Genomic DNA, 27,878 nt, shown 5'->3' with positions numbered 1-27,878 from the left:
AGATACAGGTAGTTTTCTCTGCACCAGTTCGTTAGTGACTGCACCTCATCTGTGTACGCTGCCTCCTCATTCTTACTGATAAGGCCCACCACTGTCGCGTCGTCAGCGAACTTGATGATGTGGTTTGAGTTGTGTTTGGCTGCACAATCGTGGGTCAGGAGACTGAACAGCAGTGGACTAAGCATGCAGCCCTGTGGGGGCCCCCTGTGCTCAGTGTGATGGTCTTGGAGGTGCTGTTACCCATCTGGACTGTTTGAGGTCTCCCAGTCAGGAAGTTGAGAATCCAATTGCAGAGGGAGGTGTTTAGACCTACCTCTTCAATTCTGTAATTTTGCAATTCTGTTGAGGACACATTTAACCATGCATTTTTGAGAGGCTGTTTGGAGTCTGTAAGGAGTTTGTATGTTCTCCACATGACCCTGTGGGTTTCCTCTGGGTGTTCTGCCTACCTCCCAAATTCCAAAGCTATACGGGGTTTGAGGATTAGTTGTTCACATGGGTTCAATTGGACGGCATGGGCTTGTGCTGTATCTCTAAATTAAATTTAAAAATTAAATTGCTCTACTCTATCTGAGTTTAGCATGTTACAAGCAAACTTCAGGACCATTCAACAACCTAGAACAGGGTTGAACCGTAGGTGGTATGGTTAGTGTAGCGGTTAGTGCAACACTGTTACCGTGCCAGTGACCCTGACCGGGTCAGGGTCACTGGAAGGAGTCAGCACTGTCTGGAAGGAGTTTGTACGTTCTCCTCGTGTCTGCATGGGCTTCCTCCAGGTGTTTCAGTTTCCCTCCACTGTTCCAAAATGTATCGAAGTTGTCGGTCAATTGGGTGTGTTGGGAGGTGGGGGGGGTGCACGGGCTCGTGGGCTGAAAGGGTCTGTTACTGTGCTGCACGTCTAAATTTAAATTAAAAAATCCTGAACAGGTCTGGCAAGATCTTTGTAACCTTAATTAAGGAAGAAAATATTGTCCTTCGATATTGCTGATAATTTTCAAGTTACCGTTCGAGTAATCATGGCTAGAATATTCAGTGCTTTCTGTCCAATGTGCTAATAGCTGGAAAGTCCATCTTTGCCCCAGAAATGTGTGCTGCATGAAGATTTTGTGGATGCATAATAAAAATGAAGATTATAACGACAGTGTCAGATATTGGTTGTGATATTTGCATTGAAGTTGAGACTCGGCTCCAGCAGAGGTTACTCCACGATGAAGCCACTCTTCTATAGAGCAGATGCTACTTCAGAAGTCATTGCACATATAATCCTCTCTGAGGGTTCATCAGCTGAGTTTGTTCATCTCTGTCATTGCAAACACGATTCAAAGTGAATTAACGGAAATGGGGACAGTGAAAATATTCACTTTTTTCAGTATCTAATTCGTAGGTGAATCCCCAGCAACTAATTAAATCTTAGTGTGTCATAATTTTTGTGTATTTTTAAATGATAGTGAATTAGTTGTCCCTATAATCCTTAAGACAAAGCTATAATATCTTCACAGAATGGCAAGCAATGCAAATGAGGAGGGTGGTGGAGATGACACCAACTTTAACTTTAGCTGGAAGATGTTTACAAGCTGGGACTACCTGATTGGCAATGCAGAAACTGCAGATAATAAATTTGCTTCCATCACTACCAACTTTAAGGTACTGGATTATTTGATGTTATGACCCATATTTAAAATAAAAGTTTAGTTCTCAGTATTTAAAATTTTATTTCAGACTTCATGTGATTTGTTTGATTCATGCATGTAAGAAATGGCCCAAACTATAAATGCATCTGTAGCCTGTGTAAGCTGGATAATCTATATGTACAAGTAATTTGGAAGAAGAAAAGGTTATTTGGACTAACAAGTTCACAACTAACACAAATTCTGCAGTTTATTACACTCATTCCATTTAAATGTTGAAGAAGGAAACTAGAGAGAGGAAAAACAAAACTCTGTGGCTTTTGCAAAACTGCTTCCCATCATTAGGGACTAATGAATAGAACATACATTATTCAGAGCACAGAATATACATTCATCCAGTTTTAGCAATTACCTTCTCCGAATGAATATATAATTTATAGAGGCAAACCACACCCCATTTTAAAGACTGAATCATGTTGCTTTTCATATTGCTCTCTTCCAACTGCAACAAGTTCAGTTCTACACAACTTTACTATTTAAGTGTCCTGATATAAACAATTCTTCTCTGAATGCTCTTCATGCATTGGCATCCTGGTTCCATCATGGTGAGGAGGTGGGACTCCTCCAATGTTAGTTTTAAGCCTGAGATTGGGGCCGTTGCTTACCATAAATTAGCTGTGCCAATAATAGTGCTATGAAATCAAAACTCGTAATTATAATCCTAAATATAAGTGAGCATGATCAAAATACTAGATTATAATATTTTTATTAATTGACGGTAATCACATTAATTGGATGGATGGATCATAAATGTCCCCCTTTTTCCTCAGTTCTCTTCTATTGACTAAATCTTTTAAAATCACATTTACAATCTCATAGGATGTACCTTGAGTAAGTAACTTACAATGCTCGAAATGATATGTACAACAAAGCTGCAAATTTCATTTCGTGCATGACTGTAAAATATTCTTTGTAATGTAATACCAGAAGACCAGCAAATTATAATAACAGGCTACATATGCTAAAACCGGTTAATGTAAAACCATTTGTCGAAAAAAATATGACCAGTAATATGATTACGGTTATGCAGTCTTCCCAATCATAGATTCTAAAAGAATGAAGGTGTATTAAAGGACATGATAGAGCAATGAGACTGTGTGGTGGTGTAAAATTGTGTGGCCTCATGACTTCCAGAGACTCTGACCTCAGGTCAGAGTCTTGCATGCTCTACTCACAATCCTTATGTTTTCACAAGTGCTCCAGTTTCCTCCCACATCCACAAAACCTGCTGGCAGCTTCATCGGCTCCTGAGTGTAGATAACGGCAAAAAAAAAGTAAAGTTGATGGTCACGTGAGAGAGAATAAGTTGCAGGGCTCGAAGGAAATAAGAAGAGGGGGAATCGGACATTTGATTTGTTAGAAAGCATTTTATGGATCAAACAGCTTTTTGCTGTGTTTATGTAGCAGGATTGACTGAAACTATCTCCTCTGGTATGAGTGTCCAGAGAAAGTGACATAGCCTTAAAATTAGACTATGCAGAGAGATGACATTAAGAATCACCTTTTATACAAAGGAATGTGGAAATCTTGGACTCTCCCTAGAAAGCTGTTGAAGGTGCATCAAATGACAAATTTAGATAAAAATACTTTGAAGATTACAGTTAAAGGTGGATGGATAGAATTAAGAAACAAATCAGCCACGTTCTTGGACATGTTCAAAATCTCTTCCTGCAGTCCTACATTTCCATCTGTCTTTCTCAGATTAATATCTATCTTGTACTGTCAATAACATTCTATCTATCCTTCTATATAGATACATAAGTATATTCAGTGACTCTCAACCTTTTTCTTTCCACTCACATACCACTTTACGTATTTCCTATGCTATAGGTGCTCTGAGATTGCTTAAGGTGGTATGTGAGTGGGAAGAAAAAGTTTGAAAACCACAGTTTTATTTGTACCTCATTGACTCGTTATGTGCACGGTTTCAGAACTCCAAAGGAAATGGGCCAATGACAATTTTTCCCAAGCAAAATATTTCAGTAACAATTGGGTCTAGAGGAGTGATTCTCAGCCTTCCCACTCACACACCACCTTAAGCAATCCCTTACTAATCACAGAGCACCGATGGCATAGGGATTACTTAAAGTGGTATGTGAGTGGGAAGGAAAAGGTTGAGTACCATTGTAATGATATTCACAGAAAGTTATCAACAAAGTTTGCTTTTACTATAAAGTCAAAACAATGCATTTAAATTATAGCAAAAGCAAACTTTATTAATAGTTTATTTATTGGGGCGGCATGGTTAATGTAGCAGTTAGCGCCATGCTGACCGGAGTTAGAATCCAGCATTGTCTCAAAGGAGTTTATACGTTCTCCCCATGTTCTCCTCCAGATGCTCCACTTTTATCTGTTGTGATAATTGTAGGTCAATTGCATGACATTTAAATTTTTAAAAATTAAAACACCTTTTAATTGGAATAGAAATTCTAGTTTCTGTTATTCCTTTTATTATTGATGAAAAAACTGAAATGATGAAAATCCATCACATAATCCTTTAATCTTTGATGTAATTTATTATTTTCTATGTGATGCTGGCCCATGTAGTATCCCAATTTGCATCCACATAGAAGGGTAACCTTTGGAAAAAGCACAGATCTTGCAGAAAGAATGCCTGCTGCTATTCATATTTTGCACCATACTCATGGATTATTGAACTAAAATACATTTCTAGAGCAAACTATTCATCCAAGCTTTGTTTCTCATCTTGTGTGTCATGTACCTTTGGAGATACACACCTGAGATTTTAAAAATTACCTTGAACACAGGAATCCATTCTTGAAGAACAAGAGAATCGCAAGGAAGGAAACATCCATTTAACCAGATTCTTACGGGTTCTTGCCAATTTCTTGGTGCTCGTCACTCTAGCTGGAAGTGGCTACCTGATTTTCTTTGTCGTCAGAAGGTCTCAGAAGTTTGCGCAGGAAGGACTGGAAGATTATGGATGGTGGGAAAGAAATGAAGTTAGTGCGCAGCTTAATTTTCACACGAGTAGAAACTCTTCAACATTTGCAGCTGATTAGGATTTATATACATTCACTCCAAATTTTCAGATGATATTTGATCTTGGAGACATTGCTGTATTAAATTTAATTTAAATTAAAATGCTATCTTTGGATGAGATTATTCTGAAGATCTTGTATTTGTGACAGTAGAAAACTTCCATTAAAATTATTGAAGAACCTTACATCAGCATTCATTTGATTTAACTCTATGTGATCATGATTTGTGCTAATATGTGTTGTTTTTATTAGGTGAATATGGTCATGTCACTGTTGGGGATGTTCTGTCCAATGTTATTTGACATCATTAGTCCTCTCGAGAACTACCATCCACGGATTGCACTCCAGTGGCAACTGGGCCGCATTTTTGCTCTGTTTCTTGGTAATCTCTACACATTTATCATTGCTTTATTGGATGAAATTAACCTTAAGGTAAGTGTTTCGTCTTGTATTCGTATGTGTGAGTTCTTAGGCAACACAAGGATGAAGGAAAAGGTTCTTTACTTTAAAGTTGATATAAGCAGCACCATGAGGCTGTAAGCCTTCATTACAGATCTTGGATACTGTCTCTTGCACTGCTGGCAGCCAGAGCTAATCAAACAGGAACTAATAATTAAGGCCTTGCTAGTGATCACTATTATTACAGTAAGAATTATGCAATTTACCGTACTTCATATTTAAACTAATATCTGAGCTGAAGGAGTTTATATCCTTTCACATTGCTACTTTAATTTCAGCTCAAAGAAGAGAAGATTATTAGGTACAATATTACCATCTGGGAGCAGAATCTGTACAATGGAACATGGGTGGAGAACTCAACGGCGCGCCCATTATTGGATGTGGATCCTGCAATTGTACCCAGAGGACCTTGCTGGGAGACAATGGTGGGACAGGTACCTCTTGTTAAAAATAATCGTTACTTACATATATCATTGCAACGCCGAAGACTGTAATTTGAATCCAAGGTCCATTTGTAAATTTTTTTAAAAAATGACTTGTTTGGCTGAAACAAGTACACTGGGGCAACTCCCAAAATTTTGCCTATGGTGCCCACTTGAACCCCAAGATCCTTGCCCAAGGAGAAATGGAAGGTTCATTAGGCTGAGGGAGAAATGCAGCAAAGTTAAACTTACTTTTATAAGACCTCAATGAAGACTTTGCCATAAGGTCCATGAATTTCAGGAAGGGTGGAAAAAGTTTGAGGATTAATCTTGTAGTTTTTCTTTCAGTGCTGTATTTAGTGAAATGTAATTTAATGTTTGCGAAGAGATATTTTAATTTTTCACTGAAATATTAGTTCTCTTTGATCTTGTTCAGAGAGAGAAAAAAACCTTTAAGTTATGAATGAAGCAATGGTAGCTGAAGCGGAGATTTTACTGGGATCGGAGAAGTGTAACAATTTTAATGTGCAATTCTATTTTCTCGCAGGAGTTTGTGCGGCTCACCATTTCAGATACTTTAACCACCGTCGTAACTATACTGATTGGCGATTTCCTTCGTGCTGTGTTTGTCAGATTTGTTAACTATTGTTGGTGCTGGGACCTCGAGTATGGATTTGTAAGATCTAACTTTTATTTATGTGTATATCACACACACATACACACACACACACACACACACACACACACACACACACACACACACACACATGCACACGCGCACACATGCACGCTCACATGCACACACACGCACACACGCACACACATACACACACCCCCCTACTGTATAAGGTTGTAATGATCCATAAAAATATAATATAACATGCTGTAAGGCAAACAAAGAGTTGCCATGAGAGAGAGAGAGAGAATAAAAGAGAGTCCCTTCTGAGGAGCTGAGTGTCTGTGGATTCGCTTTAAGTGCTCCCGCAGCCTCCGCAGCTGCACAGACTCTAGTTCAAGCCATCGGCAATCTGAGCTCCAGATCCAAATTCCGATATGATCAGGAAGCCTTCAGCATCCAAGGGCCTTTGGGAGCCCTTCTTGCCTTCAGCACCCTCTCACATCCCCGCTCTGATACCTGGTTCCTTGGAGCCAGCCTCCCGCAGCCTGTGTGGGACCTTCGAATGTAAGTCACCAGCAGCCCGCAGCATGTGTGAGTCCTTTGACCACAAATCACCAACTGCCCGCAGCCTGTGTGGGTCCTTTACCTGCTGAGCCCCTTGCTGCCATGACCACCACCCGATAGGGTTGTCTCCAATGCTCCACCTTCTCAACGGAGGGTGTTATCTCTATTTCTGGTGCTTTGCATGAGTCCCTGAAGTCTGCAACTCCTCATAATATGCCATCCATCTTGGGCACAGATTTCCCTGGCTGCAGGATTAAAAAAAACCCCACCATCAGCTCCTTTAACAGTCCATTTAAAACCTGTATGAAGCCATCGGCATTAGGACTGGGCAGTAGGACCCTCCAGAGTAGTGCTGTGTCTCTCCTCCCTGTTTTCCCAAGTCATCACCAGTGGCCATGTTCCCTTTACAGCAACTCCAGCAGTGGTACCATTTTCTATAATGAGAGAACAATGCAACATGATCAATAAAGATCACTGTTTGGCAGAAATGATTGAAAAAAATGTTGTTATTTTTATTTAGCCCTCCTATGGAGAATTTGATATTAGTGGGAACGTTTTGGGTTTGATCTTCAATCAAGGCACGATATGGTGGGTGCAGCATAAAGATAGCAAGTTACTTTCTGAGATATTGCTTTGAGCTTGTACCTTACATTGTGCTTAAGAAAATGAATCCCTGAAAGTCGATTATCATACCCTGCCCACTTGAACCCCAAGATCCTTGCCCAAGGAGAAATGGAAGGTTCATTAGGCTGAGGGAGAAATGCAGCAAAGTTAAACTTCTGTCACCTTTCCTATTTAATAGTTTCCTCACTGCTTGGTGATCTATGCAGCAACATTCAGACTTTGTATTGCTATTAAGGATGAACAAATTCTCAGACGCTGCTATACTCTTTGGCCTGACCAGCAACCTGAACAAGACTGAAGTACTCCATCAGTCTGTGCCAAACACCAACGCCATAGAACCAAAAATCACTGTTGACGACACCTAGCTGACAAAGGTGAACAGGTTCAAATACCATCTCGAGAGATGGGTCCATGGACAAGGAAATTGTCTGCAGGATCAGCAAGGCCAGCCAGGCTCTGGGGAGGATGCGAACCAGAGAGCTCAATCAACACAAAATCCACATCTCCACAAAGCTGAAAATCTACAGAACTGTGGTCATGTACTCACGTCACATCAAACAACTGGAGGAATTCCACATACGCGCCCTTTGTTCCATCCTTGGCATTGATTGGCAAGACCATGTCTCCAACCTGGAGGTTGAATGAAGTTCACCAGCATTGAGTCCCTGATCATCAGAGCCCAGATGTGGTGGGTGGGGCACGTTATCAGAATGGATGACTACATCGCCAGCTGAAGACCAGAAGGAGATCTCAAGGTCGTCCACGCAAGCACTATAAAGACGCTGTGAAGGAAACCCTACGCTACTGTGACATCCGGCCAAGAGAACTAGAAGCTGCAGCTGCTGACAGAACCTGTTGGCGAGCCCTGCGCAATGAAGCCTACACCAGTTTTGAAGACAGTCACTGCCAAAGACTGGTGGAAAACCGTGAATGGCGTCACAAAGCAGCAGCCTCAGTTATTACAACAACAGATTTCCAGTGCCCCCATTGTGCTAGACTCTGCGCTTCCAGATTGGGACTGCAAAGTCAGCTTCGTGTCCACAGTTGAACTGCACAGCAACGTGTCTTCTTCGAACCGAAGGATAACCAATAATTTTTAAAATTGCTATCGGAGATTCCAAACAATTTGGAGATATTTTGGAATTAAGGGTGTGAATTCCAAAAATTAATAATTGAATAAAATACTTAGGGGTTTCAGTAATCTTCTGTTGAAGTAACAAAAGGATGAAGCATTAAAGAAGTTACTGATATTATTTTCAGTTGTACATCACAGAGATAAAAATTCTATTGGAATATACTGACTGCTCTAACATCTCGTCTTATTATTGACTGGCAGTTATGGCCATACGAATTATAAGATAAGCTTAATTGATAAATTGATCTTTAGCTTATAATTTAAATATAAAGACCCAAAGGGGAATTAATGAAATGGAGATATTTTACCCCAGGATTGGTAGGAAAGGAAAAACAGTGTACCTTGTGGTTATCCCTTGGAGCAATGTATTTGAAGGCAAATATAATCCAACAGATTGTTCTTTAAAATGCTTTGTTCCTATGATTTTATTACTATATTTCACCACTGATAATTGATTAGTTAACAACACAGATTAAAAATTCTTCATGATTTATTCTAATGTATTATTGAATGTTTAATGTACTTCAATCAGTCGGATAATCTTTGTGTGGTTTGATTTGTAGTTGTAGAAGTGCAAATCTATAATATATGAACATAAATCACAATTTATTTTCCTTTTTTCCCCCACAGGATGGGTGCCTTTTTTGCTCCATGCCTTCCAGCTATCAATATTTTACGTCTCCTGGCTTCCATGTACCTGCAGTGTTGGGCTGTCATGTGTACCAATGTCCCACATGAGCGAGTATTTAAGGCATCAAGATCCAACAACTTCTACATGGCCATGCTGTTGATTATCTTGTTCCTGTCAACACTGCCTGCAGTTTACACAATTGTTTCAATACCTCCATCTTTTGATTGTGGACCATTTAGGTAAATAACATGGTTTCAGAAATAATAACTTTAATGATTATGTTCTCATATGCACTCCACATTAGCATTAGAACATTACAGCAAAGTACAGGCTCTTCAGCCCACAATTTTGTGCCAACCTATATATATATATATATATATATCTACTGAAAATAAACTAAACCCTCCCTACTTTTATTTAATTGATGTGCCGGTCAAAGTTCCAGCCTCCACCACCACCCCTGAGAAGACACGCTCAACTCTCTGTATAAAAGAACTTTCCCCTCATGTCTCCCCTAAACCTTCCTCCCTTCACTTTGCATAGATATACAAAGATTGGAGTGGCACAGTTGACGTAGTGGTTGATGCAACACCTTTATGTGCCAGTGATTGGGACTGGGGTTCATATCCTGTGCTGTCTGTAAGGAGTTTGTATGTTCTACCTGTGTCTGCATGGGTTTTCCCTAGGGGCTCCAGAATCCTCCCACTGTTTGAAGTGTACTGGGGATGTAAGGTTAATTGGGTGGCATGGGCTCATGGGGAAAAATGGCCTGTTACCATGCTAAATGTCTACATTTTTAAAAAAGTCCTCTGGTATTTGCTACTCTTACCCCAGGAAAAAAAACTGGCTGTCTCTCTTATCTGTGCCTTTCATAACCTTGCAGACTTCTATTAAGTCACCTCTCATTCTTCTTCGCTCCAAAAAGAAAAACTGGCTCTGATGACCTTGCCTCATAAGACATATTTTCCAATCCAGGCAACATCCTGGTAAATGTCCTCTTCACCCTCTCCATAGCTTCCACATCCTTCCTGAAATGAGGTGACCAGAACAGAACACAATACTCTAAGTGTGGTCTCACCAGAGATTTGTTGAGCTATAACATCACCTCACAACTCCTGAACTCAATCTCCCGACTAATGAAGCCCAGCATCTCTTAGGCCTTCTTAACTTTTCTGTCAGCCTGCACAGGAGGTAGATAAATTTAGCAACCATTTGCCCAATTAGCAACACAGAAATTTTCCAATCAGTATTCTTTCAGTTGTGGTGTGATTGATGTCAGAAATAAAACTTCTCACACATGAGTCTCTTTAAAACTGATGACACGACAAGCTTTATTTACAAGTCTGCAGAGTTGGACTCAACTGGTTTCTCACCAGTTAAGCCCTGATACATACAGTGCATTGATTTTTATACCTTTATTATTTGCCCTTCCCCTTCTTATTAATACTGTTTTAATTGGTTAGTATTACAAAAACATTCTAAGTATAACTGCATTATTAATTATCACGTTCGTTACGTACGCTGTGAACTCTACATTCACTGAATTCTGTTTCTCACACTTCTTATCAATCCTTTGTCTCCTGCATGTCTCTCACTATGACCATGAAAAGATAGGTTTAAAAAAACATATTCAGCAGCTCCTTCTGTCCTTGACTGCTAGTAAACTCTCTGTCCATTCTGGCTTCCCTGTTTATGATTAATCATCACATTTTAACTTAAGTCTTTTTAACCTAAATTCTCTATATCACAATCCACCCCTTTCTCTCTTTAAAATGTGTTGAATATATGTATAGATATGAATGGGGATTCTAAGCTAGGGAAGAGAAATGTTTTATGATACATTAATCTCACGCTGAAATAAAAGTCTTACAGGGTCTCCCATCCCCCCTGGTTGCATAGCTTGTTCGACCATGGAAATCACCAGGCTGCGTAGACAGGGAATAATACAGGGCAAAATAAGTAGGAGGAATAAAATACCTCCGATGACCCACAAGAAGGTACGCCACCAGGTTCCTCCAAACCATTTGTCCATCCAATTAAATTGTGGGAAAGGATGCCAGGTTTGAACCGGTACATGGGACAATGTACGAATATTATCAGCGATTTTACGAATGGCTTTTCCATTATCATCAATCTGTAAGCAGCAGTTAGTCAAATTAAGTTTGCCACATACACCTCCTTCCGTGGCTAGGAGATAGTCTAGGGCTAGACGGTTCTGATATATAGCAGAGCGCATTTGACCTTGCTGAGTGCCAGTAATTGCAGGGCTATAGCTGTTTGATTTGTAACAATTTCAAGCACTGCTTGTAAGCGAATTATGCGATTTAACATATATATAGGAGTACGATAACCCCAAGATCCATCTTGAGCCCATGTAGCGGGACCATAATATTGAATTATGCGCTCTGGAGGCCAATCATCTCTCCATTCTCCCAAATGTACCGTGGTAGAGCGGGGTTCACGATGTAATGTATCAAAGACCTTCACGCCTAATTTATGACCGTGATCGTGGGGTAGAAGGAAAAATTCTGGGCGGATTATTCCTAGGAAACAAGTTCCACTCCACTGTGAGGGAAGACGAGTATAAGCTTTATTACCACATACCCAGAATAATCCATTTGGGGATACTCCATACCCCCTTTCCCAAACTCTTTTAAGAACAGGATTTGATTGGTATGGTCCTGTGATGGTGGAAGTGGTACAATTCCAAAACTGAATACTGCTATTAGATAGGGGTAGGCAATTAGTTTTAAAAACAGTGGATAAGAACCAAGTCTGAGGTTTAGGAAACCAAGTGAAAACACCAGGTGAAATGCGAATCCATACAGCCTTGCAGGGACTTTCTCCTACTGGGTATTTGCCGGCTCGTGAGAGACAATAAAAACCAGAGGGGACGTTAGAGAGAGACCAGGTTTCTCTTGATCTCGTTCGGTTAGTTGTCCAAATGCGGGAAATCATGGTCAATGAATTGAGAGGTTCTCCCCACCAAGGCCATTGTTCTGACATCCGTGGACCCCCGCAGACCCAACAATTAGTTACATTAAAAGTTCCTGCAATTTTAGTTGCCAGATCTACAAAAAGGTTATCTCCCCCAATTGCATTACCGAAACTTACATGGTTATTTGGATGGACTCGAACTAAGTCCGGCTGTCTTAAAGGGACAGGCAATTTCAAGTGTGGAGTGTAACTTTTCATTGGAACAGTACATTGGTGTATGCAAAACCAGAGTCCATCAGGGCATGGTGGGCTTGAGTCACCTTTCCAACCGTTAAGAGGGAAAGGAGTGGTATTAGGAATCTGTATATAATGACCCATATTATTTCCTTCTTTTTCTACACAAGGGGTATATGGATGTTGGGTGGTATTTTCTGCCCAACATTTCTCAGGAACTGAGGTATGGGAAATGAAATTACCTTCCTTTCTTCCCCAAATGTGGTCCTGAAACAGGACCACTGTATCTCTGCATTTCTTACATTTCACACCTGATAAAGACATAGGCAAACTAAGAAAAATCAAAGAACATAACAATAACATTGTGAATTAAGTCTTTTTGCGAAATCGTAAGGTAAGAGGTTTTTCTCCAGGAATACAAGTCCAATCTGAGTTCGTATCAGGATCCTGTGGCGCCTCTACAGGTCCCTTAAATCTGGATGCGTGTGTCCACCCCTTCTCTCTTGTTCGTGTTGCAGCTTCTGTAGTTAAGAGAACTTGGTATGGACCTTCCCACTGGGGCTGGAGTTTTTCAGTCTTCCAGGTCTTGATAAGAATCCAGTCTCCTGGTTCCACTTTGTGTAAAGAAAAGTCTAGAGGCGGTGTTTGTGCCAATAGTCCTCTCTTTCGTAAATCTGTAAGAGAGCGTGACAGTGCCTGTAAATAGTTCCTAACAAATATATCCCCTTCCCCCAAGGTGGGACACCCCTCAACTGTACTCCAGAAGGGAAGCCCAAACATCATTTCATAAGGGGACAGCCCTACATCTTTTCGTGGGGCAGTACGAATTCTCAATAAGGCCAGGGGCAGACACTTTATCCAAGGCATTTTAGTTTCCACCATTAACTTTGTCAATTGGATTTTTAGTGTTCCATTCATACGTTCGACCTTCCCTGAGCTTTGTGGATGCCAAGGGGTATGTAATTTCCAAGAGACCTGTAATGCATCACAAATCAATTGCTGGATTTTTGAAGAAAAATGTGGACCCCTGTCTGAGTCTATAGAATCCATTATACCATATCTGGGGATTATCTGCTCTAGGAGGAGGCGAGCTACTGTAGAGGCTGTAGTATTTATTGTTGGGAAGGCTTCTACCCATCGGGTAAAGTGATCTATTATCACCAACAGATATTTCCATCTTTGAACTTGAGGTAACTCTGTGAAGTCGATCTGGATACGTTGAAAAGGGCGTATGGCTAATGGTTGACCTCCCATGGTCCCTGTCCTCATTATCTTCTTATTAATTTTTGTGCATAGGTAACAATTTTGCACCTCTTGTTGGGCCAAGGTGTAGATTCCCTTACACACATATTCTCGAAGCACTGTGTCACATAAGGCTTGAGTGCCCCAGTGGCTCTGTTGATGCAGGTGTTTTAAAATGTTGCGAGTTATTTCTTTATTTAGAACAGTTCTTCCATCTGGTGTTTTCCATGTTCCATCAGGTAATTGGCTTGCGCCCAGCTGATCCATGTTCTTTTCTTCCTTAGCAGTGAAAATGGGAGCTGTCTTTATGCCTTGCCTTATTGGGATTAAAGTCAGCAAATGGACTTCTTGTTGCATGGCTGCTCTTTTGGCTTCTTCATCAGCCAGTCTGTTTCCAATTGCTGTCGGGTTATCTCCCCTTTGATGGCTTGGTATGTAGACCACTGCTATTTCTTGGGGTAATGTTAAGGCTTCTAAAGTCAGAGTAATCATCTGTTCGTGTGCCAATTCCTTTCCTCTTGATGTAATTAGACCACGCTCCTTCCAGATCTTACCAAAGGTATGCACTACCCCGTATGCGTATTTGGAATCTGTGTAAATTGTTCCAATTTTCTTTGCCAGTATTCTGAGGGCTCTCTGCAAGGCATATAGTTCACAGGATTGTGCTGACCAGCTTCCGGGTAGTCTCGTGGATTCTACTACTTTCCAAGTATTTCCTTCTATTATAGCATACCCATTTCTTCTCATTCCGTCAACACATCTGGCGGAGCCGTCAATGTAGAATTCATATCCTTCTCCCAGCGGAGTATCGCAAAGGTCTTCTCGGGTCTTGGTCTGAAGATCTGTCAACTCGACACAGTCATGCTCCACCTCTTTCTCTGTTTCACTGCCGTATAAAAACTGAGCTGGGTTGCAGCTATTAATTTTTGCAAACTGTAAATCTTCTCCAACCATTAAAATGGTTTCATACTTTAATATACGAGAATCAGTCAGCCATCGATGGGCAGTTTGTGTTAATAAAACACTCACAGAATGGGAGGTGTACACAGTCATCTTTCCTCCAAAAGTAAGTTTACGTGCTTCCTCTACCAACAGAGCAGCAGCTGCTACTCCCTGGATACACGTCGGCCATCCGCGAGACACTGGGTCCATCATTTTGGAAAGGAAAGCCACTGGGTGTCGCTGACCACCTTTTTCCTGTGTTAAAACTCCCACAGCTGTTCCTTGGTTATGAGTGACAAATAGCTGGAAGGGCTGTTTTAAAGAGGGCAGAGTGAGCACTGGGGCTCGTGTTAGGCGATGTTTCAAGTCCTCGAACCATCCCTCCTCCTCCTGGGTCCATTTCAATGGATAGTCATTTTCATTTGTCAGTTTATCATACATAAACTTCACCAAAGCTGAGTAGTCCTCTATCCATAACCTACAGTATCCTAAGAGTCCCAGGAATTGTCTTATTTCCTTCTTATTACGGGGTAAAGGCATTCTAGTGATTCCCGCAATTCGTTCAGGGGTAATTCGTTTCTGTCCTTTACTTATCTGGTGTCCCAGATATATCACAGTTTTCTCAACAAACTGTAACTTGTTTCTGGATACTCGTAGACCCTTTTTCCCCAGATAATTCAAGAGTCTAATGGTCTCTCTCCTCATTTCTTGTTCCTTGGGTCCTGATAATAGTAAATCATCCACATACTGCATTAGTTGGGAATCATCAGATTGTGGATAGTCCATCAGGATTTGTTCTAGCATTTGTCCAAACAGGTTTGGAGATTCAGTGAACCCTTGGGGCAATACAGTCCACCGAAACTGTCTCCGTCTACCTGTCCATGGATTTTCCCATTCAAACGCAAACATATCTCTACTTTCCTCTTCTAACGGACAAGTCCAGAAGGCATCCTTCAAGTCGATAACACTAAACCACTCATGGTCTGGGGGAATCCGACTCATAATAGTATAGGGATTAGGCACCACTGGGTGGCGGGTCTGAACAATAGCATTCAAACTTCTTAGATCCTGAACTAGGCGATAGGATCCATCTGACTTTTTTACTGGGAGTATAGGGGTGTTATAAGGTGACATGCATTCTTCTAATAGTCCGTCTCGTATTAAAGTCTCAATTACCGGCTGTAGCCCTTTTCTCCCTTCCAAAGAAATAGGATACTGACGTTTCCCTACCGGCTGATGACCTGGTATTAATGTGACATGTAAAGGTGGGATGTCCAGACCTCCTCGATTTCCCTCCTTATACCAGACTCTCTCGTCAATCTGCCGTTCATCCTCTTCCTTTAAAGCGCAGAGGTGGACTCGCACTTCTCCGTCCACAGGGAGAGCACCCAAACCTAGGAGAGCCTGTAAGTCCCTTCCTAGGAGGTTAAATCCAGCCGAAGGTAATAACAAGAGGTCTTGTACCCCTTCTCTTTCTTCCAGTTTCACTGTTACTTGGGGAATTATTGATACCATTCTGGGAGCTCCTTCTATCCCAGAAATTGTCAAATTACTTTTTATAGGCTCAGTTCCGATTGGCACAGTTATTACACTACTTCGTTCCGCTCCTGTGTCCACCATAAACACCACCTCTTCTCCCTTGGGACCAATTTTTAGTTTTACCAGGGGTTCCCTCTTATATTTGGTCCCTAACATTTGGAACCCCTGACACCCCTAATCTTCTTCCATAAGTTTGAGGGCACGCAATTCCCTCTTGTATCGGGGGCATTCCCTCTTAAAGTGTCCTTCCTCATTGCAGTAATAGCATTTAACAAATCTCCGGGGTCTTCCCTCTCTTGGATATTTTGGATTGTTTAGAGGAAGGTTTTGTTTTCTTTCCCCTCTGGATTCAGCATTCATCTGTCGGATAGTCTGTACCATAACCTTTGTCGCCTTCTTTTGATCTTCTTCTTCTCTCTGCACATATACTTTTTGTGCCTTTTTTAACAGTTCACTTAGGGGTTTTTCACTCCAGTCCTCCTCCTTTTCTAGTTTCTTTCTAATGTCTTGCCATGATTTGGAAACAAATTCAATTCGAATAAGCTGTTCACCCATTGGTGTACTAGGGTCCACACCAGCATACTGTTGGACATTCTTTCTCACCCTCTCCAAAAAATCAGTAGGGGACTCGTCTTTCCCCTGGTGGTTCCCAAATGCCTTGGTAAAATTGTGACCCTTTGGCACAGCCTCCCGTATCCCTTTAATTGTCCACTCTCTATATTGTCTCATACTTGCCAATCCCTCGGGTGTTCGTTTGTCCCACCTGGGTTCATTTAAGGGATATTTTTGTTCATGGGGTCTAGGGTCCCCAGGTTGTTCATATTCCCACATGAGGAGGGCAGCCTGTCGAATCATCTGCCTCTCCTGGGGTGAAAATAATGTTCCCATTATTGCCTGCATCTCTTCCCACGTATATGTGTTTGGTCCCAAGAATTGGTCAAGCTGTTCAGCCAGTCCTATAGGATCTTCCAATAACTTTTTCATTTCTTTCTTAAATCCCCGCACCTCTGTACTAGTTAGGGGAACATTCACATATCCCGTTCCCCCTCCCGGTCCTCCCATAGGAACTTCTCTCAGGGGATTTAGGTTTATTGAAAACTTTGATGGTCCTGGACCAGTCTGGGATCTTGTCCAGGGTCGGTTTACCGGTGGAAGTTTAGGGTCCGACTCCCTTAATTCATCCTTTTTATCCCGGCCCCCTTCGGGGCAATCAGATTCATCACCTTTCCCCTCCGGTAATAAGCTTTCCTCGGGCACAGTAGGCACCGGGGGAATATAAGGAGGGGGAAGGTTGTCCAGAGGTTCCCATTTCTTTTCTCCTGCCACTCTCAATTTAAAACATTCTGTTAAGGATCCTGGCCAGGGAACCCAACAAAATGCATATGCTGACTCTTGATTCACCTTTGGTCTCGAATTTACATATATGTTTAATGCTTGTCTAACCCAATCCTCATCAGATCCAAATTTCGGCCACCAGACCGAGGAACCTTTAATAGGTTGTTTTGACCAAAGGAGACAATATTGGACCATCTTTTTCTTGTTTTTGTCCCGATATCTTTTACTATCCCAATTTTCAAACATTCTCCCCAAAGGGCTGTCAAGGGGTACTCCCAGTAATTGTCCTGAATTTTCAGACGAGCCCTTAGATTTTGATCCTCCCATTTTCCCACCTAGATCTGTTTATCGTTGCTGAGGACCCTCTCGCTCTGGACCCTACTCCCTTCCTCTCAGACGCCTCGTCGGAGGTGCTGTCCCTCCTTCGGTTACCGCTGAGGTTTTCCTGGGGTTGACCCCTCTCTTCTCGGCACTTCGTCGGAGGTGCTGTCCCTCCTTCGGTTACCGCCGAGGTTTCCCTGGGGTCTATCCTAGAGTCCCGCGACAGGGTTCTCACACAACGACAAAAGATCTATACTTAATCTATTCCGTTAGGTTTTTATCTAAACAGGTGTATCCCGTTACACCTGTTACCCAATCCCCACACCACAATCGTAAGTCGTCACTTACCGGTGTCTTCCCGGGGATTGAACCGTCACCCTTCTCCTCTCCGTCTTGTCGTGTCACCCTGTCCGGATACCACTCGCTCAAGCCGCCCGAAGCGACGAGCAAGGGACTAGGAGCCGCTGAACTCAGCGGGGTGCACCGCCTCCGATGTCCCTCTTCTCGCCTCCCCTCACGGCCGGAGTGTAGATCCCGGACGAGCCCCCATTTGTCAGAAATAAAACCTCACACATGAGTCTCTTTAAAACTGATGACACGACAAGCTTTATTTACAAGTCTGCAGAGTTGGACTCAACTGGTTTCTCACCAGTTAAGCCCTGATACATACAGTGCATTGATTTTTATACCTTTATTATTTGCCCTTCCCCTTCTTATTAATACTGTTTTAATTGGTTAGTATTACAAAAACATTCTAAGTATAACTGCATTATTAATTATCACGTTCGTTACGTACGCTGTGAACTCTACATTCACTGAATTCTGTTTCTCACACTTCTTATCAATCCTTTGTCTCCTGCATGTCTCTCACTATGACCATGAAAAGATAGGTTTAAAAAAACATATTCAGCAGCTCCTTCTGTCCTTGACTGCTAGTAAACTCTCTGTCCATTCTGGCTTCCCTGTTTATGATTAATCATCACATTTTAACTTAAGTCTTTTTAACCTAAATTCTCTATATCACAATTGATACTAATTTAAAACAAAACTAGGAAACTTCTGGTTGAATTACACTCCTGTTCAGAATTTCTGCAAAAGTCTTCTGATGCAAGTTTAGCTGATTGTGCAAATAGTTTAAAAGCTTCTTCAGGTGGATTCTCCGCTAAGAATGTGCCTGCAGAAGAAGAAGTGGCCCTTTGACTTATCGTTCTGGTGGCAGCGCTAAAAGCGCAGCTCTGGCCACCTGAAGGGACAGCTGCACCGGGATGCACTTTTGAGTGCCCTCCGGCTCCTGTTCCTTTGGGCTGTCAGATTTGGGATGGCTGGCTGTCAGAGCTGGGACAGCTGGCATGGGCTATCAGCGCGGGGACGTCCCACTCGGGATGTCCCCACACTGATCACTCTGCCCCGACGGGGGAGTACGGGACTGGGGCGGCCGGCGGCGGAGTACGGGGCTGGGGCAGCTGGCGGGGGAGTACGGGGCTTATGGCCGCACACAAAATCCCACTAAATTTAAAAGGTTAGAGGTTTCGATAAGTCATGATTCTCGGGGATGGCCGCCCCAGCCCCATACTCCCCCGCCGGCCGCCCCAGACCTGCAGTCTCCGTGCTGACGTCCTGCGCCAGGGGGAAGGGGCAGCTGGGAGAAGAGCTGTCAGACGCTCGCCAGTTGACTGTCATCCTGATTCAGCCACTTACAGGCAGCTGCATTCAGATAGCTTGTGGGGGGGGGGGGGGGGGGGGGAGCACTGTGCTGCGGTGATTATCCCTCTCGGAGGAGGGTTACAAAGTTCGCCTCACAGGTGCCTCCTGCACATTCAAGTGGCCTCCTGACAGCTGCATATTGCCATAATATGCAGCTTTACAAGCAGGGATTTTGGCCACCTGAAAGTGCCTTAAAGCTGAATTGTTTCTCCAGTAGATCTGGTGAGTTCCAGCTTAAGTCTGAGAAAATACAATGGAAATCCAGGAGGGAATAAACCCAATAAAAACATTGCAATGAAGTAGGCATCAAAGGAACTTCAGACACTTAAAATTTTTGATTTTAAGTAAGAATCATAGCAAGTTAAAAACAAAGCTAATGAATCTGTTTAATATCTATTTTACAGTGGGAAAAACAGAATGTTTGATGTTATTCAAGAAACATTGGATAATGATTTTCCAACCTGGATTGCAAAAGTTTTCAGTTCTGCAAGTAATCCTGGTTTGATTCTTTCTTTCATTTTAATTCTGGTGTAAGTATTTCAAGTTCAAATTTCATTTTCCAGTTCTATGTTTTTAAGGAATTGGTGCTCCTTCTCATTAAACTCATATATGCTTTCAATAATGTATATATTTTTTCTGAAACTGAAGTCCTCCTAGTGGTTCAACTGTTAGGACAGTGGGTTGTTGAGTCACAAGGATCTGAAAAGCCCAAATTTTGACAGGGATAAACTTTTTGAAAATATGCTGTATCACGAATTGAAAATCTCTGTTACAAATTGACCTTTCAGAGTAAGGATTGTGTGTGTCTTCCCTGGAAAGCAATCTAGTTTAATAGTCTCTCAGCATTGCAGGGATTCAAAACACATTGATCAAGAAGATGATAGAAGTTGAACCAATAACCATTAATATAAAGGAAAGGACAAAGAAGGAAGAGCCCCAGAAATTAATGAAAACATTATTAATATTGTAAGAACAGAATTATTCAAATATAGTTGGGAATAATTGTATAAAATGAAAATAATAATGCTTTTAAACCATATCACAAATGTTTACATCTGTTGAAAACATTTACAATTCAACATTATCAGTTGTAATGTACGATATAACCCACTAAGGGAGTAAGTGAATAGCTGAACTACTTCAATGTATATTTGGCAGTGTAATTTAAGTGTTCTTTTGAAATGCAAACTCTTGATTTTATAGTTTGGCTATATATTATCTTCAAACAACTTCTAAATCATACAAGGCTGCAAATCTGGAATTAAGGAAGAAGCTACAAAATGTAAGTATTTTCTTTAACAAAGGAAAGTTTGGCATGTTGGTAAGGAATCTTTTAGAGGTATAAAGTTAATTTCCTTATGTGAATCAGCATTGTATTATCCTTATGCTTATACACGGAGACTGAGGGCATCGAGCAGCGACGCCATTTGATGTGTAATACAAGCTTGGCAGTGCTGCGGCAATAGTTATACTTTGTAAAACCGGTTTGGGTCGTGTCTGCAAATACAGACCTTAAATGAACAAGAAAGTAAGTGCAAGACAAAGGACCCGTTCTTGCAGAGACCTTTGGTGAAAACAATCAATTAATTCTAAGTGATGGACATGACGTTTAATGTTGGGAGGTGAGGCAAGTATTCAAATCTTCGCCCAAGTGCTCTTCACTGTACAGTGTCCATCAGGATGTGCTTTTCTGTCCAGTCCCTGATGAACTAGTTTAATCAAAAGTTAAATCTGCGTCACAGTTTGAAGCAACATTTCTGACGAGAACCACCATCTGAAGAGCTCCTGCATTACACCTTTTAAGTTTGTGAATCTTGCACGACTTTAGGTATTACTGCTTGGAATTGCACAGCAAGCCTGAAATTCACTGCACATAGTGTACAACCTCTTGCACAAGGAAATCGTTCTTTTCTAGCCCTGCTTGAAATTGGCTCAGGCTCCTGCAGTGACACCATATAGAAACCCTTTGGATTTATTTTCACCCTGCTTGCTATAGCCATCTAATATCTTCTTTTAGCTTTTCTAATTTCTTTCTTAAGATTCTTTTCAGTGCATGTCCTGATGTGACGGAAGAGTCCCCAATGACAGCTCAACTTCCTGCTATCCAGAAAGTCTGGACAGGAGTGGACCAAGACCAGACATTTGTGTTTAGCTTATTTTATAATTCTATCTTCAATTACATTGCTGGATGCATTGCAGCATTTCCTTGATAGAAATCCTCTGATCCTATCTCATTTATTATAATACAATGTGGTTAAAAACCATATAGCACTGTGAATTAAACTATGTACAACTCGTTGGGGACTGTGAATGAGAGGAGGAGCAGCTGAAAAGTAGGGGGAGAGGTAGGTGCCTGTTTAAATTTTTCCATTGGCCAATTCGCAGTAGCCAAAAAAAAGGGAAGCTCAAGCAGATAGGAGGAAAAATGAACTGTTGTCGACAAAACAGGAGAGGCAGCTCATTAAGAGGAAGAAGGAAACCTACATAGGGCAGCATGGTTAGTGCCACACTGTTACAGAGCCGGAGATCGGGACAGGGGTTCGAATCCTGCAGGATTTTATATGTTCTCCCTGTGTCTGCATGGGTTTCCTCCGGGTGCTCTGGATTCCTCCAGCTACTCAAAATCTACCAGGAGTTGTAGGTCATTTGGGTGTAAATTGAACTCATGAGAATTATATGGTAGTCAGGAAGGAACTTGAGAAAGGATTTGGAAGAGCTAGAAGAGGGAATGGGGAGGCCTTGGCCTGTAGGATTAAGGAGAAGCCTAAGGCATTCTATGCATATGTGAAGAACAGAAGGATGACGAGAATGAAGATGAAGCCGCTAAAGGATAAAGGAGGCAACATGTGCCAGGACGTGGAGGAGGTTGGGGAGGTCCTAAATTAATACTTTGCTTCAGTATTCACCAGAGAAAAAGAACTTGGTCATGGTGCGGTCAGAATAGAACAAGATTATGTGCTGGATCATGTTGAGATTATGAGAGAGGAGCATTAGGATTGAAAAGTCTCCAGGACTGGATGAGATATACTCCAGGTTGCTATGGGAAGGGAGGGAAGAGATTGCTCAGGATGTTGGCAATCAAATGAGTTGATAAACAGATCAAAAGCAAGGAATTGAAATAAAATGGTCTTTCTCAGGGTGGGAGACTATGGTATGACTGGGACCATAGCTTGGGGTCCACCTATGCACATATTATATAAATGGTTTCCATGTTTGCCAATGTCATGGAACTAAATGAGAACCTGAATAATGATGGAGGGTAAAACACTTCAAGGGAATGTAGATCAATGGAGTTAGTGGGTGGCAGCATGGTACAGGTAGTACGGAAAATGTCGGGTGATTCATTTCAGTTGGAGATTCAGAATTGACTTGATGAGAGATTGGGAAATGTTCAGGTTTAAAGGCACCTTTGGTGTTTTGAAAGCTAATCTGCAGGTGCAATTGAGAAGATAAATGGCATGTTTTTTTTAAGCAAGAGCATTTGAGTACAAGAGTAAAGATGAGTGACTAGCAATAGTTAGGGCCTTGGCAAGATCACACCTGTGCATTGTGTATAATTTGAGTTTCCTTCCCTAAAATAAGATGTACTTGGCTTAGGTGGGAGTTCAGGAAAGAATCATCAGACTGGTTTCAGGAATGCAATGTTCGTCACATGAGAAGATGAGAATGCCTAGAGCTTAGAAAAATGAAAGTTGACCTCATTAAAACTGACAAAATTCTTAGAGATGCAAAGGGCTAGGGAAGTATGATTTCACTCAAAGTATGAGGTAGATCATTTAGGACTGAACTGGAAGAGAAATTTCTTCATTCATTGGGAAATTGACCTTTGGCATTCACAGCCCAAAGTGGGTTATGGTTGATTAACATTTTTTAGATTAAAAAAAAGATGTTCATAGATTTCAGGATCAACAAAACCCCTGGTATCAGGAATTCAAGCAACTGGCAGCCACAAGCAACTTTCAAAAAAAAACTGAGGAAAATAAATACAGAATTTAAAAAAAAAGATTAAAATAATAAAAAAACAAGTATTCAAGTTTAAAATTCAAAAAATAAATGTTCCCTGAAGTGACACATAAACCTTTAGTGAAGATGGGAGCAAATATTCAGGCAGTGGAATGCTTTGCTCATAGCAGCTGTTTGAATAATGTGTGAAGCAGCAATGGTATTGCCCAGGATGAAGAGCTGTTTGATGCTGCTCGCCGTTGGGGCAACTCTTTTAAAGTGTCCCCTTATCCCTGCTTAGTAAGAGTGGCCCCAGTCAGAAGCTTTATCTGTAGATTATGGGAGTGGTGTTAATCATAATGTTATTGTTCATCTTTCAGGCGGCTCCATGAAGGGGCAGGAAACTGTAGATTCAGCACCAGTTAAATGTTTTCAAAAAATGTGACTGAAAATAAAGTAAAATTCTTATATATTCATGCGAGTGGAATTTGTTTGGTGTAAATGCAGTATGGTATATTTTTGTCTTTCAAAAATGTTTATTCTTAATGCAGGTGTATTAGTTGGGCATTGTAAGAGTAAGTCTCAAGCAACCGGAAAATGCAAATATCTGGCCGCTACCATCCCCATAGGTGCAGGAAACCAGGGATTTTACTGTACCTCTTTCTTTTTCTCATCTTATCCTGCAGAGTGATGTGCTATTTTCCAGCCAAAGAAGTTGTTCCAGAATTCATGACTGATGCAATCAAATTATGGATGCATCCAGCTACTTTTAAATTGTGGGTTGTGGTGTGCTGAGGTAGCAGTGAGCAAGCTCAAAACTCAAAAGACTGTACAACAGGCTTTATTCCAGTAAAAGTCTGAACATTGATAGGTCCCTGTGTGGGTGGCTCCCTGTGTGACTGGCTCAGGAAGGGCTGGCTCAGGTTTATATTCAGGTTGGTTGATTGACAGCCAGCCAGGTGGAGTCAGCCCCTTAGGTGGTCTTCCTGCAGGCACAGAGCTCACCCCCTGCAGTCGGCGGGTGGTCGTATCACCACATGGGTGCAGTACAAAAAGTGGCAAAATGATCTTCTACCCCACTACTCTGTAAAAGGAGAACTAAATTGTTCTTTTTGTCTTGGAATTATTCACAGCAAAGTGAAGAAAACAAAAAGAGAAGCAAAAAGAATGCTGAAGCAGCAGCAAATCAAATGGAAGAATTGCAAAATTCATTGAGCAAAGGTCTGGAAAATTCATTGAGATTAATGGTTAAAGGGTGCCAAGATTGTCCTGTGTTTTGGGTATTATGAATGCAAAGCCACTCCCAATTTGGCATTGGAATTATGTATGTTTTTTTTTAAACGGGTGTTTCTTGCTAAGATTAATTGGCTACTTAAAATTGCCACTATGAGAAGAATCTGGGGGAGTTTATAGGAATGTAGGAAGAATAGAATGGGTTAGGGTTAGATGAGTGTAAAAATTGGTACTTAGTTTGTTGGCACAGACTTGGTGGGATAAAGGGTCTGTTTTGTTCTAGATCTCTGCAATTGTGTGACTCAACAGGCTTCTTCAGGTGCATTCTCCACCAAGAATGCGCCTGCAGAAGCAGAAGCGGCCCTTTGAATTGCCGTTCATGTGACAGTGCTAAAAGTGCAGCGCTGGCCACCTGAAGGGACAGCTGCACCGGATGCATCTCTGAGGGCACTCCGGCTCCTGTCCCTTTGGGCTGTCAGGTTTGGGATGGCTGGCTGTCAGAGCTGGGACAGAGCGGGCTATCAGCGTGGGGACGCCCCACAGTGTTGGGACTCATGTTGGGCTGTTAGGAGAGCGGAGCAGTGGTATCAGTGGATGTCCCCGCACTGGAAGCCCACGACGGCTGCTCCTGCCCTGATGTCCCACGCTGGGGGGCAAGGGCAGCAGGGAGGGGAGCTGTCAGGGGCTCGCCAGCTGACTGTCATCCCCTTAGCAGCCACTTTCAGACAGCTGCATTCATGTGCAGGGGGGGACCTCAGTGTTCTGGCGATTATCTCTCTCGGAGGAGGGTTACAAACTTCGCCTCGCATGCGCTTTCAAGTGGCTTCCCAACAGCCGCATATGGGCATAATATGTGGCTTTACATAGGGGATTTTGGCCACCTGAAAGTGCCTAATGAGAAGAGTGAAGTGAAGTGCTTTATGTAGAACATAAAACAGTACAGCAGAGGAACAGGCTTTTCGGCCTCCGTGTCTGTGTTGAAAATCCAAGCGTTGGTCAGTCCAGCACTGAAAGTCGCATCTGGCACAATTTTGTAAAACTGAAAATGAAAAGGTGGTCCTTGTGGAAGATGAAAGGTGAAGCAAAATAGGTGAGAGTAGAATGATTTATAAGAATTGGAAATTTCAGATCGGCACTAGAGTTTGTAAAGAGGAGCAAAACAATTCAGAGAGAGAAAAAGGATCGAAAGAGGTGTTGATGATGTTGAGCAGCAATTCATGAAAAGGTGGAATATTTGCAAATGATGTGACCAGAGTCTGCATATGAATAAGGAGTAGTAGGGTGTCAGGGGCAGATGGCTGGAGGCAAAGTTTGTTTAGGTGAGTTGGGCATAGGAGAAGGTGAGTTCTGGCAAGTGATTATCAAAACATGGTTCTTTTATTCTGAGGCAAATGAATGCATTTGAATTTTTTTTTGAGTAAAGAAAATCATGTTTTCCATGCAGACAGCAGAAATGCGACATTTGGTGAAGTGGACAAGGAACCCTACGGTGTTAATTCTGCAAGCCAGTCTTTAACTCACAGTGTCCGTGTACCCATTGAAAGGGGAATGAGTCTGGCTTCTCCACCACGCATTACTGTCACTCGACCACCACGGCCAAGAAACCCTGGCCAATTGCCAGGCCAACCTTGGAATCCAGGAGCACATCAATATTCTGGAGCTGGCCCACGGATGCTCAGAGTTGGTGCTGCTTATAGATGATCAGGATAGACTGATTGAAGCATGGATTTACTGTGCTCTAAAATAATAAATATATCTTAAAAATGACAACAAATTTTAATTTGAATAAATTCAAGTACATATTAAATGAATAATTGCATGTATCAAATCACTGTTACAATTTATATTCTAAATAAAGTTTTATTTTATGTTCCATATTTTAGAGGCTTTGACGATGTGTGTTAGAATATGAGATAATCTAATATATTTTCTATTTATTTGCTCTCTATCAGACTTTATTTTGAATACACACTTGAGAACAAACATTGTGATATAACTGTAGAAATGCTGCAGATTCCAAACCAGCTGAGGTTATTTAAGAGACAGATCACATGGCATTATGGCCCATGCAATTTCCTCCATAATAATTGCACCAGAATGTCCTGCCCCTGTTGAGCCACCTATGCTTGTAGCTGACCTCTGTGCTGGACTTACCTGCACAGTCAACTGGCTGCGCAAAGTTCTGACCTTATTCTTATCAGCAGGATCTTGTGTATTGGCGGGGCTCTGAACACAAAAGACAAAACGAGGAGGGGGGAGGAGAAGCTCCACCTATTAAAAGAAAGCTCTGATGTGTCTGATATTCAGAAACTTAAAAAATAAAATTGATAAATTTTAAAAAATGATTTACAAAATTGATCAAAACATACAAGCATGCATGAAGAACAAAACTCAGTTAATTAAAGAAAATGAAAATGAAGTCTATCTTGATCACATGAGCCATTATTTAATGAAGGTGGGTAGCTGATGGGCAAAGGGTATTTCCTGCTGTATGATTCCATGCCTTTCTGGGGTGCTCCAGTCTTTAACACGAGCACAGTGTACCAATAATCCCCAGTGGGACCCCAAATAATACATAAAACCCCCTCACATTTTTCCATGAATGTCCAGTAGCACTGTCTGTAACAGGTGAATGAATGAATCTCCACTTTATTTGTTTGCTAAAACATCTCTGTAATTTCATGTGACTGGTTCTTTGCTAAACAAACTCTGATCTCTGGCATAAAATATATGCTGTATATGGATTTCAACTCTGTAGTTATACATACAACACACTGAAATGCTGGAGGGACTCAGCCAGTCTTTCCATCATCTATAGGAGACAAAGATACATTGTCAAAGTTTCGAGCCTAAGCCCTTCATCAAGGAATAAGCCAGAAACAGGAAATTTCAGTTCTCCATCCCAATCCCTTGCCGACATGTCTGTCCGTGGACTTCCAGACTAAGATCACCTGCAAATTGAAGGAACAACATCTCATCTTTTGACTGGGCACCGTCCACTAAATGGCATTAATATGAACTTCTATGGCTTTAGTTAAAGACCAACCCCCCCCCCCCCCCCACCCCACTCCCTTCCCCATTACCTTTCCCAATCTGTCTCTCCATTCCCTGTCTCCTATTGCCCAAACATGATAAATTCTTACCTCGTCCCTTATCATATCCAATTAATACCTTTTGATGATCTGGATACCTCGCCCAGCCAGCATTGTCTGTATTCTGAGACTTTTGGAGATTTCCTGCTTCCAGCTTATTCCTTGAAGAAGGGCTCAGGCCCGAAATGTCGGGGATATATATTTGTCTCCTAT

The 27,878-nt window shown here is 41.7% G+C and overlaps 1 protein-coding gene across 1 annotated transcript in view; it reads left to right on the top strand.

Moving 5' to 3' along the window:
- tmc1 (transmembrane channel-like 1) overlaps positions 1-24,958 on the top strand; it is a 56,263-nt gene extending 31,305 nt beyond the window's left edge. The window contains exons 8-18 of the mRNA XM_069919287.1: positions 1,500-1,644; positions 4,457-4,651; positions 4,943-5,122; positions 5,428-5,583; positions 6,119-6,247; positions 7,275-7,342; positions 9,144-9,383; positions 19,803-19,928; positions 20,602-20,680; positions 24,474-24,595; positions 24,883-24,958. Of these exons, the coding sequence (XP_069775388.1) occupies positions 1,500-1,644; positions 4,457-4,651; positions 4,943-5,122; positions 5,428-5,583; positions 6,119-6,247; positions 7,275-7,342; positions 9,144-9,383; positions 19,803-19,928; positions 20,602-20,680; positions 24,474-24,595; positions 24,883-24,958 (1,516 nt within the window). The remainder of the gene's footprint in view (positions 1-1,499; positions 1,645-4,456; positions 4,652-4,942; positions 5,123-5,427; positions 5,584-6,118; positions 6,248-7,274; positions 7,343-9,143; positions 9,384-19,802; positions 19,929-20,601; positions 20,681-24,473; positions 24,596-24,882) is intronic.
- Positions 24,959-27,878: the final 2,920 nt, after the last annotated feature.

Source organism: Narcine bancroftii, chromosome 1 (assembly GCF_036971445.1).
Source record: "Narcine bancroftii isolate sNarBan1 chromosome 1, sNarBan1.hap1, whole genome shotgun sequence".
NCBI classification, from domain to species: domain Eukaryota; kingdom Metazoa; phylum Chordata; class Chondrichthyes; order Torpediniformes; family Narcinidae; genus Narcine; species Narcine bancroftii.
Note: the sequence above shows the minus strand (reverse complement) of the source record. Positions and strands in the feature narration are given on the sequence as shown.